The following is a 12,800-nucleotide window of genomic DNA, read 5'->3' on the forward strand; positions in this document are numbered from 1 at the left end:
TGCTCAACCCATGACATGGGGGAGATGCTCTGCTTTGGGGGCGTCGCTGGTGGGGTAACACACACCCCCCCCCCCCCGCCATGTCTGCACGTGGCCGTGTCACTTGATGGGCCACCCCGGGGGAAAATGGGACCCGCCGAGTGCTGGATGGAGCCAAAATAAAAGGAGGAAAGAGGCTTCAAAGGGGCCACCCAGCACCCATGGCGGGGTGGGAACGCCTCCTGGGTGGAGGAGCAGAGCCTGCCTGCCTGCCTGCCTGCCTGTACATGCACCCAGCGTGGGGGTGGCGGGTCCCAGCAGCCGCCGGAGGTGCCGATGGAGCCGCGGTGGCAGTACCAGTTCCGGGTGATCATGCTGGGGGACTCGACGGTGGGCAAGTCCTCGCTGCTGCGGTGCTACACCGAGGGCGTCTTCCTGGACGCCGTCAACCAGACGGTGGGGGTGGATTTCTACGTTCAGTTCGTGGAGCTGGAGCCGGGGCTGCGGGTGAAGCTGCAGTTCTGGGACACGGCCGGGCAGGAGCGGTTCAGGTGGGTCCGGCTCCGGCCGTGGGGTGGGGAGGGGTGGTGGAGCTGAGTATCCTCCTGGATTTGGGGTGCTGGTGAGATGTGATCCCAACTCCAGGGAGGTCCTGGGTACAGTCATGTCCCCCACCAACCCCTTGCTGGGGGGAGCCCCATGGGTGAAGAACCACCATGCCCAGCACTGGGCCCAGGCGAGCCAACGCCAAGGGAAAGGAGCCCTCGGGGTTACCTTTAAGCCCTTGCTCCAGCTCCAAAGGAGATATGGGACCCCCCAAGCGCCCCTCTGCCCTGCCAGCTGCAGAGGGCTGGGGGAAGAGGCTGAGAGCCCACTGGGAGCTGGGCAAAAAGTGGCTTCCTCAGCTTGACTGCCAGGAGCCCTCACACCTCCCTGCTGGGGCTGCCCGTCACCGGCCGGGCTGGCTGCTGGGGACAGGGGAGTTCAGGGGACATGGCTGCAGGGGATGGGAGAATGGCAGGGCTGTGGTTGAGGGGATGGGTGAGCTCGAGGGACATGGCTGCAGGGGATGGGAGAGCACCGGGGACGTGGCTGTGAGCCACGGGAGAGCTCGGGGGCTGTGGCTGCAGAGGACAGATGAGCTTTGGTGGCCGAGCAGGGACAGAGCTGCCTGAACCACTGGCTGATCCCGCAGAAGGGCAAATTCTCCTCCCTCGCACGGTGACTTGGAAGCAGAGTGCCCGTTGCAGGGGACAGAACGTGGCTGGGGCTGCTCTGCCGGCAGGGGACATGCTGCCCAAAGCAGCACAGGGAAGCCCCGGGGGCTGCTCACCCCCTTCCTCTTTGCGCCCCAGGTCTGTGACTCGCTCCTACTACCGCAACTCAGCCGGGGGGATGCTGCTCTTCGACCTCACCAACCGCGCGTCCTTTGAGAGCGTCCGACAGTGGCACCGGGAGGTGACAGACACGGTCCAGCCCTTCAGCATCATCTTCTTGCTGGTGGGGCACAAGAGCGACCTAGCAGGGCAGCGGCGGGTGGGCAGGAAGGAGGCAGAGAAGCTGGCAGCCTCGCTGGGGGTGCAGTACATCGAGACCTCGGCCAAGGACTCCAGCAATGTGGTCCAGGCGTTCCAGATGCTGACGTTGGCCATCTACCAGGCGCTGCAAACGGGGCGGCTGGCTCCCACCGAGGCGTGGGACGGGGTGAAGAGCAGCATCCCGCTGCCGGCGCCGCTCAAGGCTCGGGTGTCGGAGAAGGAAGAGAAGCGGCAGAGATGCTCGTGCTAGAGCTGGGGGGCGCTGGCAGCTTGCCCCGGAGGGGCTGGGGGGCGCTGGGCTCTGCCCACCGCGGTGCATGGGAGCTGAGGCAGAGATCGAGCAGCCGGGGTGCAGGCAGGAGCAGCGAGGCACTGCCAGGGCGCATTAAACACCCCCTGCTCACCTCGCTGCCTGCCCGTGTTTTCCTGGGGAAGGGGAAGCAGCCAGCGCTGCCCATGGGAAGGGTGAGGGCCCCGGGCAGGACGGGGCAGCAGCCTGCAGAGGCGGGTGTCACCCCCCTTCCCCATTCCCTCACCAAACCCCTTCCTACAAGGTCCCCGTCCCCCAGAGAGGAACCACGGGCCCTGCCGGCACCCCGGCTCCCACACCAGATCAGTGTTGAACCCCTTTTCCTGCTCAGCCCCTTTGCTCAGAGCTGGTCTCCTCCCCGCTCGGGAGGGCAAGGCAGGGTCTGCACCGAAGAGCGGCTCCTCCGGGTGCCCGGAGCTGGAGCAGCCGGTGAACAACTCCATGTCCCCCGCTCCCCAGCAGCAGGAACCGCTTCCCTCCGGCCCCAGCACACGGGTGTGATCGCACTCCCCGGGCTCCTCAGCTGAGGAGAGAGCCCGTCCTGGTCTTGAATTACTTCAGCCAAGGCGGTTTCCCCCGTAGGTACTGGGAGGCCGAGGGCCCCAGCAACAAGCCGGGCCGGGAGGATGCGCCCCACTGCTGCCTGCGGGCACACACAGCGTTGTGCAGGGGTTTGCGGAGCTGCCGGCTGCCTCTTCACCGCGACAAACACACCTGCAGCTTCTCTAAGACTGAGCAGAGCAGGCAGGAACAGGCAGGGGGACACGGCCTTTCTTTATGTCCCAGGCAGGCAGAGAAGCCTTGATTTCTTGTCCTCAGCCACAGAATCCCAGAATGAGCTCGGTTGGAAAAGCCCTTGAAGCTCCTCCAGTCCAACCATGAACCTCACCCTGACCGTTCCCAACTCCACCAGATCCCTCAGCGCTGGGTCAACCCGACTCTTCAACCCCTCCAGGGATGGGGACTCCCCCCCTGCCCTGGGCAGCCCATTCCAACGCCCAACAACCCCTTCTGCAAAGAAATCCTTCCTAAGAGCCAGTCTGACCCTGCCCTGGCGCAGCTTGAGGCCATTCCCTCTTGTCCTGGGGCTGGGTCCTTGGGTCAGGAGACTCATCCCCGCTCTCTGTACCCTCCTTTCAGGGAGTTGTAGAGGGCCATGAGGTCTCCCCTCAGCCTCCTCTTCTCCAGACTAAACCCCCCCAGTTCCCTCAGCCGCTCCCCATCAGACCTGTGCTCCAGACCCTGCACCAGCTCCGTTGCCCTTCTCTGGACACGCTCGAGTCATTCAATGGCCTTTTTGGAGTGAGGGGCCCAAAACTGAACCCACTCATCGAGGGGCGGCCTCACCAGTGCCGAGCACAGGGGTCAGATCCCTTCCCTGTCCCTGCTGGCCACGCTAGTGCTGATACAAGCCAGGATGCCATTGGCCTTCTTGGCCACCTGGGCACACTGCTGGCTCATTACCAATCCCCCCCAGGTCCCTCTCTGACTGGCAGCTCTCCAGCCACTCCTCCCCAAGCCTGTAGCGCTGCTGGGGGTTGTTGTGGCCCAAGGGCAGCACCCAGCATTTGGCCTTAGTGAAACTCCCCCAGTTGCCCTCAGCCCATCGCTCCAGCCTGTCCAGGTCTCTCTGCAGAGCCTCCCTACCTTCGAGCAGATCAACACTCCCACCCAACTGGGTGTCATCTGCAAACTGACTGAGGGTGCACTGAGAGTCACCACATCCCGCTCCTGATGGTCCAAATGGCCCAAGCGAGGGGCAAACTGCTCACCCTGGGCTGAGGGGAAATCCCCTGCCCAGCCCCACGAGCACGGCCGGGGCCGGGCAAACCCTTCCCCTCGCTCTGAACCCCAAGGCAGATCTCACCAGAGCAGCACCACGCGCAGAAAGCTGGCAAGGCAGAGGCTGCCCATCTCACTGCCATCCCTCTGCCTGCGGTTTGAAGAGCACAAGACCACAGCGCCAGGGTTTTAGATTAATAATTTCTTTATTCATGTAAAACAAATGCAAGTATTTATATAAACACTGACATTACAAAGTACTGGAGCAGGTAGGGGCAGGAAGGAGGAAACAAAAACCTCTACAGATGCTTCTAATACTGTCCCACACAAGACCAAATGCTCTGTCCCTTGGATAATCACTTATACGATAAACCACTTTCAAGTCACAAATAAAAAGTCTTTGTTTTGAGATACGTTGCGCTCTTAGGGGGAACGAGGAAGGGGGCGTAGAATGTTTTTGGCAGATCTCCTCAAAGTCAAGATATTGCTGCACCGTTAATAAAAAATATATGCTTCTCTGTAAAGCATTAAAAAAAATATCCCATGGATGGCATTGTGGAGGCTTCAGTGGAGAGGCAGATATCCCAAAATGCACTGGCGTCTTCTCCCGGCTCTTCCCAGGGGCTATTTCTTGGTGGTTTTGCGAATCAGTGCCATTCTCTGCAAGAAGAAAGAGAAAAACGTGGGAAGCCAAGCGTCTCAGACAAGGTTCCTGCAAAACAACCTGTGGCCGTGCAGGAACAAGGTATCTCGGGTTCTCTCAGGACACTGCCTGACTCGTTTCCACACTGGTCTTTCAAGTCCGTTTGAATCTTAATGGGGTCCCAAGCTGGAGACAGAGGAAAAGAAAATGTCTGCGCTCCTCTCCTCGACACCCGGGGCTGGCGAGTGACACAGTGACGCTGGCGAGGGGCAGCGGGATCAAACCCCACCTCGCAGCCTCCTCTCCCCCCACCCAGCAGCTGCTGAAGGAGCTTCAGGAGCGGAGACACGACATCACCCGTGAACACAGCGGCTCGGCAGGGCAGCTCCTTCCCTGGCTCCGAGCCGACACTTCCAAAGCGATGGCCCAGTTCAGTTAAAGCAGAATTAAGGGGGGAAAAAAAAGCCCAGAGCTCCAACCTACAGCTGAAATCCCAGGTGTAGCCCTCTGTTACACCTTCCCAGGCCTTTAGGTTTTTTGCAGCCGTTTAAATTCTTGCAGTGGCGAGTGGCCAAGGCTCCCGACTCTTTCACAGAGGCGCAGAAGGTGCTGTGCACCCTGCACAGTGGTGGGCTGCAGGTGTAAAACAGCCCCAGGAGCTTGAGCCGCCACCGGTCAGAGCCCTGCAGTTCACCTGGGACATCCAGCTCCTGGAGCAGTTCACAGAATCATCTGGGTTGGAAAAGCCCTTGAAGTTCCTCCAGTCCAACCATGAACCTCACCCTGACCGTTCCCAACTCCACCAGATCCCTCAGCGCTGGGTCAACCCGACTCTTCAACCCCTCCAGGGATGGGGACTCCCCCCCTGCCCTGGGCAGCCCATTCCAACGCCCAACAGCCCCTTCTGCAAAGAAATCCTTCCTAAGAGCCAGTCTGACCCTGCCCTGGCGCAGCTTGAGGCCATTCCCTCTTGGCCTGGCGCTGGTTCCTTGGCTCAAGAGACTCCTCCCCCCTCTCTGCACCCTCCTTTCAGGGAGTTGGAGAGGGCCATGAGGTCTCCCCTCAGCCTCCTCTTCTCCAGATTCGAGGGGCTACACCAGCATTTAACCCCCCCATGCCTGGGTGTGAATTTTCTAGCAAACCAGAGGAGCTGGCAGTGTGTTTGCAAAGATGGAGCACAGGATCTGCAAAGGGGGCAGCTGACAAGTTGCTGTCTGCAGCTCTCAGCTGGTTTTTTAACCCTTCCAAGCCGGGCTGCCCTTCAGACAGTGAGTAGTGCTGCTTCTCTTGGGGCGCAGCCAGCACCGCACCCCCCCAGAGCAAACTCAGTCCCCTCTGCACAAACAGGCGAGGTGACTCAGGAAGTGATTTCAAGTCCAAACCACTTGGAAAAGGCTACAAATTCACATCGTGCCAGGAGTCCAGGACAGCCCTCCCCGTATCAGGCTTCTACCATGCAATTCTTGGCGTTACTGAAGGCGCCTTACCTGTTTGTGAGCTTCTGTAGTGCAGGCTTTTTTGTAGGGCCTGATTTCTTCAGAACCAAAGCCCGGGATCCACATGTTCCACTGACGCTCTGGAAAAGAGATAGGGCGGGTCACAGAATCCCAGAACCATCTTGGTTGGAAAAGCCCTTGAAGCTCCTCCAGCCCAACCATGAACCTCACCCTGACCGTTCCCAACTCCACCAGATCCCTCAGCGCTGGGTCAACCCAACTCTTCAACCCCTCCAGGGATGGGGACTCCCCCCCTGCCCTGGGCAGCCCATTCCAACGCCCAACAACCCCTTCTGCAAAGAAATCCTTCCTAAGAGCCAGTCTGACCCTGCCCTGGCACAGCTTGAGGCCATTCCCTCTTGTCCTGGCGCTGGTTCCTTGGCTCAAGAGACTCATCCCCCCTCTCTGCACCCTCCTTTCAGGGAGTTGTAGAGGGCCATGAGGTCTCCCCTCAGCCTCCTCTTCTCCAGACTAAACCCCCCCAGTTCCCTCAGCCGCTCCCCATCAGACCTGTGCTCCAGACCCTGCACCAGCTCCGTTGCCCTTCTCTGGACACACTCGAGGGTCAGCACCCTCTACCCCGAACACCCACCGCAAGAGCGGCCTCGTCACCACAAAACACCCCAGCAGCACACCCGCCTGCCGCCTGTGCTCCAAAATCCACACACCAGCTATAAAAGCTTCAGAAAAGCAGCGTAGTGGAGGGCTGCACAGCATTAAACATGGTAAAAACATGTCCCTGTGCTAGGGATCTTCCAACACAGGACTGCTACAAACGGCACAACTGCAAAATCTGGAGAGGGGATGGTGAGGGGCAGACACCCCGTTCATCCCCGGGTTGTTACGGTGTTGTTAAGTAGCAACAAATCTGTAGCTACTCACAGATTTCCAGCCCAACACTGCGGCCATGCCCTGACTTCAGGGCATGTGCCCAGCTCTCAGCCTGGGGGTGGGAGGGAAAAAAATCACTCACCAAGATGCAACTGGACGTCTTTCACTTCCAGGGTGTTTGATTTGCGATGCCGTGCAAGCTGGCAGGCAGCCGTCACCACGCTCTCTATGAAATCATCGGCGATCTGTAACAGCATCTGTGGCAGAACAAGGACAACAACCAGTCTTAGCAGCACTGAGCAGCTGAAATTATGCAGAAAGTATGAAAATAAACCCTCGGAAGCTAGTATTTCGACAGCATTTGCTATAATTGCTGTTATAAAACCCTTTTCAACACCGGGACGCAGAAACAGACACGGCTGGCTGAAGGCTGCAGCGACATGAGGCTACAGGAGTGTAAAATGAACCTTCCCTGCCTTGGAGAAAGGGCCACCAGTCCATGAAAAATCCCAATTAGCTCTTTCTGCAGCCCCTGCCACGGGTTGGTACCTACTTCCTCCACATCTTCATCCAGCTGCTCATTCGGATCCACCTCACGCACCAGGTCCTGCAATTTCTTCTTGGTTAAAACCTGAGCGTGTGGGAGAAGAGGAAGGATTTACTGCCCTGCTTCAGCAAAGCAGCTGCCTATGCAGCACAGCCACAAAAGACCTCCTGCCCCACTACCCCCCCGCCGAGGCCCAAGTCACGCGTGTTGACACAGCACAACAGTTCAGCATGGCAGAGATAAGAAATATCAGGTGTTAAGGAGTCATTTTCAAGCACCAGTCCTTGCTCTAAACAGAAAGTGGAACGCAGCAGGCCAGGATAAATAAGTCTCCTGCAGCAAACTGGCACTAAAATGCCACTGGCTGAAGCAAGGCTGCTGGTAAGAGGGGACAAAGGCAAAACTAGAAGTCTTAAGAGGCAGACAACAACGTATCAGAGACTAAATTTGTGCTCAGGACACAAAGGAAGTATTTCCACGGCTCTAGTGCTTATCAGCTTTAGTGTTTCAAACGCAAACCAGAGATATCTTCGAGTGCTGGGTTATTCTAGGGCAGAAGACATCACCCTCTCAGCCCAAACATGGCAGGGGGCAGAAATTTTACTGCTGCTGAACAACAACAGGACACTTAGTCTGATAGGATACGGATGGAAGTTATCACCACTCATCTGTCAGCCTGGTCAGATGAACCAGACACACGTGGGGAATTCCTGCCCTTCCTGGTTCCCTCACACCAACGGTGGAACTGCTGTGCCTGCGTCTGTGTCGGGGCACTAGTACACTGCCCAGAGAGGTCACGGCGCCAGCGAAGCCCGCAGACAGATCAGGGTTCATTCCTGGAGCACGTGCTGGGCAGCACCGTATTTTACACATGTCAGAGACTCTGGATCACAACACACACACACGTGGGTCAGCAGCTCCCGGCGGCGACGCTGCCTCTCGCACCACCCCGGTTGGACTAGATGATCTTCAAGGTCCCTTCCAACCTAGATGATTCTGTGATTCAGGGCATAATTTGGCTTTAGATCTCGTCTACCAAGTCAAAGCTTCTTATCATTTTTTTAGAGGCAACACACACAGAGGCAGATAGATGATAAACCCCAGTAAGACAGAGGCTACTAACCTGCACATTTATTTCTCCCATCTAAACCACATTTAAAAGAATTTCCCAATCACATCTCCAAGAGACATTTTCCTGAGACTGAAAAAACCTCTACACCTACAGCATCCATACCCCATCCAGCCTGGAAGTGCCTGGGAGGGAAGAAATACATGAAGGTGTTTGCTCACTCAGTAACTGATACTTTAATAGACGTTAAGTTTTTGCTGGTAGTTTAAGGAAGGAGAGGAATTAAGCCACAGGCAGGTCTGAGCATCTCCCCCATTGTCCTAAAATCAGGGATAAAATTACCTGGTTGCTTTCAGGACTGAGCCGTCCTCCTCCGCTGGGCGTCCCCGGCATCTTTGCCACGGTGGTGCTGTTGGCCATGGAGCTCTGCGGGGGAGTGCTGGCTGGTTCTGGCTTTATCGAGGAGAAGTTGGAGAGGTTGATCAAGGTAGAAGGGCCAAACTGGTTCATAATCTGTTGGGCTTTAGCTTTTAGATCATAAAGCTTATCTAGGTCCTGCTTCTTCTTGGGGTTGTGGGGACCCAAACCAATCAACTGGAAAAGGAAACGAAAGCCACAGTTAGCAAACAGAGAAGGAATTCAACGGGGCGATCGTGTCTTTGTCCGCAGGGTCCTGATAGGGCCCAGAAGTTTACAGAGGATTGGGGCTCTCTGGAGGCAGCAAGAAGGGAGAAGCAATTTTTAGGCGAAGAGAAAACTTTCCCTGGTATATGGAACATGGAGTTTGCCCCGAGAAGCACAGCGGCTGCAGGCAGCGCACTGACAAGAGGCAGCAGCTCTGCAGCGGTACCGACCCGCCTGCTCGTTCCTCGGGCTGAATCCACCCCTCACCCTCCCGTCAGGGCCTTTCTGAACACATTTCCCTTGGATCACAAACAGCTTTGAGGAAGAGACCATGCAAAAAGATTTAACTAAAGGCCAGGGCTTGCCCCCGCGGCAGCGGTGCAGGGGAACGGCAGGCACAGCGCTCGAGTCTTCCCCTCCACGCTCCGGGGGCCTGCGAAGGAGACAGGGTTCAAGCTCCCGTGGGTGTCTGCCGCAGCCTGGACGTCTTGTTTTTGGCAACACCACCCTTCAAGCCTGCCCTGCAGTGATCCCTCGATGCGGGCTTGACAACAAGCGTTTGGTTTTCGTTCTGAGAGCACAAGTCTGGGTGCTCTGAGGTAACGTGACGGAGAAACACACGCGCACACCCACACCTTCGATTTGTTCTTCCCACATGGCACCGACAGCCACAGGAAATGAAGTGAGATTTACTGAGCTGTTAACAGCCAACCAGTGGGTTGCTGCAGCCTAACTGATTACTCAGATCTTCCATTCACCCTTCGGTGCCTGAAGTTATTCAGGTTATTGGCCACCGAGCTAACACACAGACTGACTGGGAACTACTCGATTTCGTGGCTGGAGGGCTCTAAACCCCACAGGCTTGGTGAAGCTTTGCTCTGTCCTTACTGCTCCGTAAAACCAAACTCATCCAAACCCCGGCCCTTCCACCCCCACAACTGCTGTGGGCAGCAGTGACAGGTCTGTCACGTGAAATGAGCGTTTAAGGAATGGTTTGATGTAAAAGCGCCTCACGCAGCAGCTGCTGTCGGGCCCAGAGAGGGGGAGAGAAGCAGCCGCTGAGAGCAGACGCCTCGTCTGAAAAGCCCCTGCAACCCAGGGTGAACTTACTTACGGAGGAAGAAAAGAGTTTGTTTAAACAGCTTTACAGCGTATTCTCATACAAAGTGATGAACAGAGCATCTGCCACCTGAGCTACAAACAAACATTTTCCCCTCATCAGAGCAAGCTTTGTTAGTTTGGATTAATTCATACCAAAACACAAACCAGAGGTCACACACGAGTACCAAGAAGCGGCTGCTTTAGTGCTTCATTCCAAGGCACACTCATGCACTGCTGCACCTACAGACACGGAGCCCTTTTAGGAGGATTTATATCCAAGACACACTTTGTAGTGCCCTCAGCAAGTTTCCAGCTCAATTTTAACTGAATTAACGATGGAAAACCATTACACTCGCACCCTAAAACCCGTCAGCTGGCATTTCTGAACGAGGAGCTCAGCACAAGATCAGGAGGCACGTCAGCATGCTAGTCCTGGTTTTAGCTTAGGCTGATCTCAGGCTGTTCACCCCACACCTCATTTCACAAACCCACAAAGCAGGAATTCTTACCCACCATGCAGGGGAGAAAGCTCCGAAATCCTTGGGCAGAAATGACTTTATTAGCATAAAGTCGTTTTGTTCATTCATTTCCGGATCTTATCGCACCCTTTGCGTGCCGTTAAGATCACCAAACACAAAACTAACGGGATGTGCAGATTCCCAGGACAAATCCCACATGCCAGCCCCGAGGCAAGCCCCGGCGGTTTACTTACAGCTATCTGAGTGTCTAGATCTTTAATTACATCAGCAACCGCTGTGGGCCCAGCGAACGGAGAGGCCATTTTCCAAAGCCTTCCCAGTACATCAGCAGTCAGCGTTAACCTACTCTCGCTTCCTCCTCTTCCATAAAACTCTCATTCCTACAGGAATACCAGATATTTTTTGTATCACCCACTCTATCACAAGATCACGAGAGGAAACAGTTTCACTCAAAAGAGCACGAGTTGTCCTTACTACGGCGCAAGAGGGTTTATCAGAAGATATTACACGAGCAGCGTGTGAGCGTGCGCTGCTGCAGAGGACAAGGCGTCTCCCAGGATCCTGAAGCACAAGTAGAAACTTGGCCAAATTCCATTTTTCTGTCAGAAGAACGGAGTACGTTGGTATCTGCTGTCAGCAGCGATACGCAGGTGAGCCCGGACTTCTGCAACAGCAGCTTCTCCCCGTGGCAGGAATAGGTCTGGTGGGTGCAATTAGCACCACTGACTCTCAGCGACTCGTTAAGCACTGGTACCCCAGCACGGGCTTACAGCCATAATTAAAGTCTAATTAAAGCCAAACAAACCTTCAGCACATTCCCTGGAGTGCTCAGGGGGCTCCCACTTCCATTACGACATAGTGATTGTCACAAAATATTTAAATAGGTTTGCAAAGGCCTGTATGGTCCGGGTGTCTCTTTACTGTTAATAAACTGGGAAAGTTCTTGGGTTTTGCTTTAGTTGTTATAAATACGAGGCAAAGTCCTCCCTTACGCTGCTAGAGGCAGCATCCCTTATAAGCACTTATCCATTATGTGCACTAGCTAAAAGGGGACGAATAAGAAAGTCCTTTTTTTCCCCCTGGATGTGCTCGTTAGATGCTGAAGGGTAACTCAAACCTCCCTCCTCCTCGAGGCACAGCTTCCACCTTCACGTTTTACCCCCGAAGCGCCGGCACTTGGCATCTAGGGAGGCAAAAGCTCCATACTCGCCCCTCAAAGAGGTTTTTCTTCCAGTATCTTCCCCGCCACCAGCTTAAAGAGGTCACCAGCCCCACGACTGCCCACAGGGAACACCATCACGGGACCGAACGAAACCTCCCCGTGCAAAACGTTTCCACTGGCTGCCGGGGAGCCGCGACCAAAGCCGTCGGGAAGGGCCAAGGTCACCCACAGCCACCCGGAGCCGACACGGCCCCACAGCGAGCCGGGCCCCGCCTGTCAGGGCTGCGGGGTCACCCCTCAGGCGCCGGGACACCCCCTCCCCCGGCTGCTGACCGCCACACGGGCGGGGGTTTGACCCCGGCTCCAGGCCCGGCCCTCCCGCGGCCCGGCCCGGTGAGCGGCGGAGCAGGGCCTGCCGCGCCCACCCCCGGCTCCCTCCCGGCTCCCTCCGTATTTTAGACTGCGAAACCCGGTGTAAAACAGCCGGAGCCTCCCGACACCAGCAGCGGGCCCGCCCGAACGCCGTCCCGTACCTCCCCATGACCCGCGGGCGGACCGAGGCACCGCCGCCGGCTGCGCTCCCTCCGCCGCGTCCCCCGAGCCCTTCCGGGGGCACCGCCCGCCGCGCCCCGGAACCGCTTCCAGCGCCGCCAATCAGGGGGGGAGCGTTTCTGCGCATGCGCGCCTCCCCGCCCACTCACCTCCCCGGTGGGGGTGCCCCAGCATGCCCCGCGCGATTTGCATATCACATCGGGGCCAGCGAGGCGAGAAAACGGCGTTTTTTGGTGGTAAAACCGCAGAAATTGGCAGAATGAAACGATGAAGATGTAAAGAAAGAGCGGGAAAATAGGAATCCATGCGCTATTATTCGGGCGGGACGCGTTCCTCGCCATGAGCGCAGCAGTATCCTGGCGCTTTCCCGTGCCGGCGGGGTGGAAGCGCAGCTTTAAAAAGGGCTTCTGCCGTGCGTGGCACGGGGGGGCCCCGCGGCCGCCCCCGCGGAATCGACATCAAGAGATTTCGGAAGCACAATTTTTGTAAGGGGGGGTCGCCGGTAACCGCCTGTTCCGGCGCCCTGAGCGCGGCTGCGGTGAAAAGGAAGAGAAATGGAAGGGGGGGGAGCGTCGCGCCCCCTTTCGCACTGATGGGTGGCAGCGGGCCCGTCGTGCCCCTCCGACTCCGTTGATGGATTGGGGGGGGGGGTGGCCGTGGCGCCCCCCCCTGAGCCCGTTGATGGGT

The 12,800-nt window shown here is 57.1% G+C and overlaps 2 protein-coding genes and 1 non-coding gene across 4 annotated transcripts; 2 read left to right on the forward strand and 1 right to left on the reverse strand.

The window, feature by feature from the left end:
• The first annotated feature begins 315 nt into the window (after window positions 1-315).
• Window positions 316-1,767, forward strand: LOC141954644 (ras-related protein Rab-39B-like). The gene is made up of 2 exons (XM_074894351.1): window positions 316-530; window positions 1,335-1,767. The coding sequence occupies exons 1-2, from the start codon at window positions 316-318 to the stop codon at window positions 1,765-1,767; spliced, it is 648 nt and encodes a 215-aa protein (XP_074750452.1).
• Window positions 1,768-3,796: 2,029 nt separating this feature from the next.
• Window positions 3,797-12,200, reverse strand: TAF12 (TATA-box binding protein associated factor 12). 2 transcript variants are annotated; one of them, XM_074894243.1, is made up of 6 exons: window positions 12,095-12,200; window positions 8,538-8,789; window positions 7,133-7,210; window positions 6,722-6,836; window positions 5,740-5,828; window positions 3,797-4,269 (listed from the first exon to the last, which is right to left on the reverse strand). In XM_074894243.1, exons 2-6 carry the CDS (start codon window positions 8,703-8,705, stop codon window positions 4,234-4,236), a joined length of 486 nt encoding a protein of 161 aa, XP_074750344.1. In that variant the 5' UTR covers window positions 8,706-8,789; window positions 12,095-12,200; the 3' UTR covers window positions 3,797-4,233. The 2 variants fall into 2 exon arrangements, with proteins under 2 accessions (XP_074750344.1, XP_074750343.1); XM_074894242.1 differs by lacking the exon at window positions 12,095-12,200 and adding an exon at window positions 10,633-11,095.
• A 309-nt stretch (window positions 12,201-12,509) lies between these two features.
• On the forward strand, window positions 12,510-12,639 carry LOC141954814 (U11 spliceosomal RNA). Its single transcript, XR_012632266.1, has one exon. It is a non-coding gene; the product is annotated as a U11 spliceosomal RNA (small nuclear RNA).
• Window positions 12,640-12,800: the final 161 nt, after the last annotated feature.

Source organism: Strix uralensis, chromosome 25, assembly GCF_047716275.1.
Source record: "Strix uralensis isolate ZFMK-TIS-50842 chromosome 25, bStrUra1, whole genome shotgun sequence".
Lineage (NCBI taxonomy): Eukaryota > Metazoa > Chordata > Aves > Strigiformes > Strigidae > Strix > Strix uralensis.

What these genes read in the sequence shown, in the direction of transcription:
- LOC141954644 (XM_074894351.1), top strand. Translation starts at nt 316, where the DNA reads ATGGAGCCGCGGTGGCAGTACCAGTTCCGGGTGATCATGCTGGGGGAC. An exon ending in GCCGGGCAGGAGCGGTTCAG is followed by an intron (nt 531 to 1,334) that starts GTGGGTCCGGCT and finishes TTTGCGCCCCAG; the next exon opens with GTCTGTGACTCGCTCCTACT.
- TAF12 (XM_074894242.1), bottom strand. Translation starts at nt 10,701, where the DNA reads ATGGCCTCTCCGTTCGCTGGGCCCACAGCGGTTGCTGATGTAATTAAA. An exon ending in TCAGTCCTGAAAGCAACCAG is followed by an intron (nt 7,211 to 8,537) that starts GTAATTTTATCC and finishes CCACACGCTCAG; the next exon opens with GTTTTAACCAAGAAGAAATT. An exon ending in CTACAGAAGCTCACAAACAG is followed by an intron (nt 4,270 to 5,739) that starts GTAAGGCGCCTT and finishes TTCTTCTTGCAG; the next exon opens with AGAATGGCACTGATTCGCAA.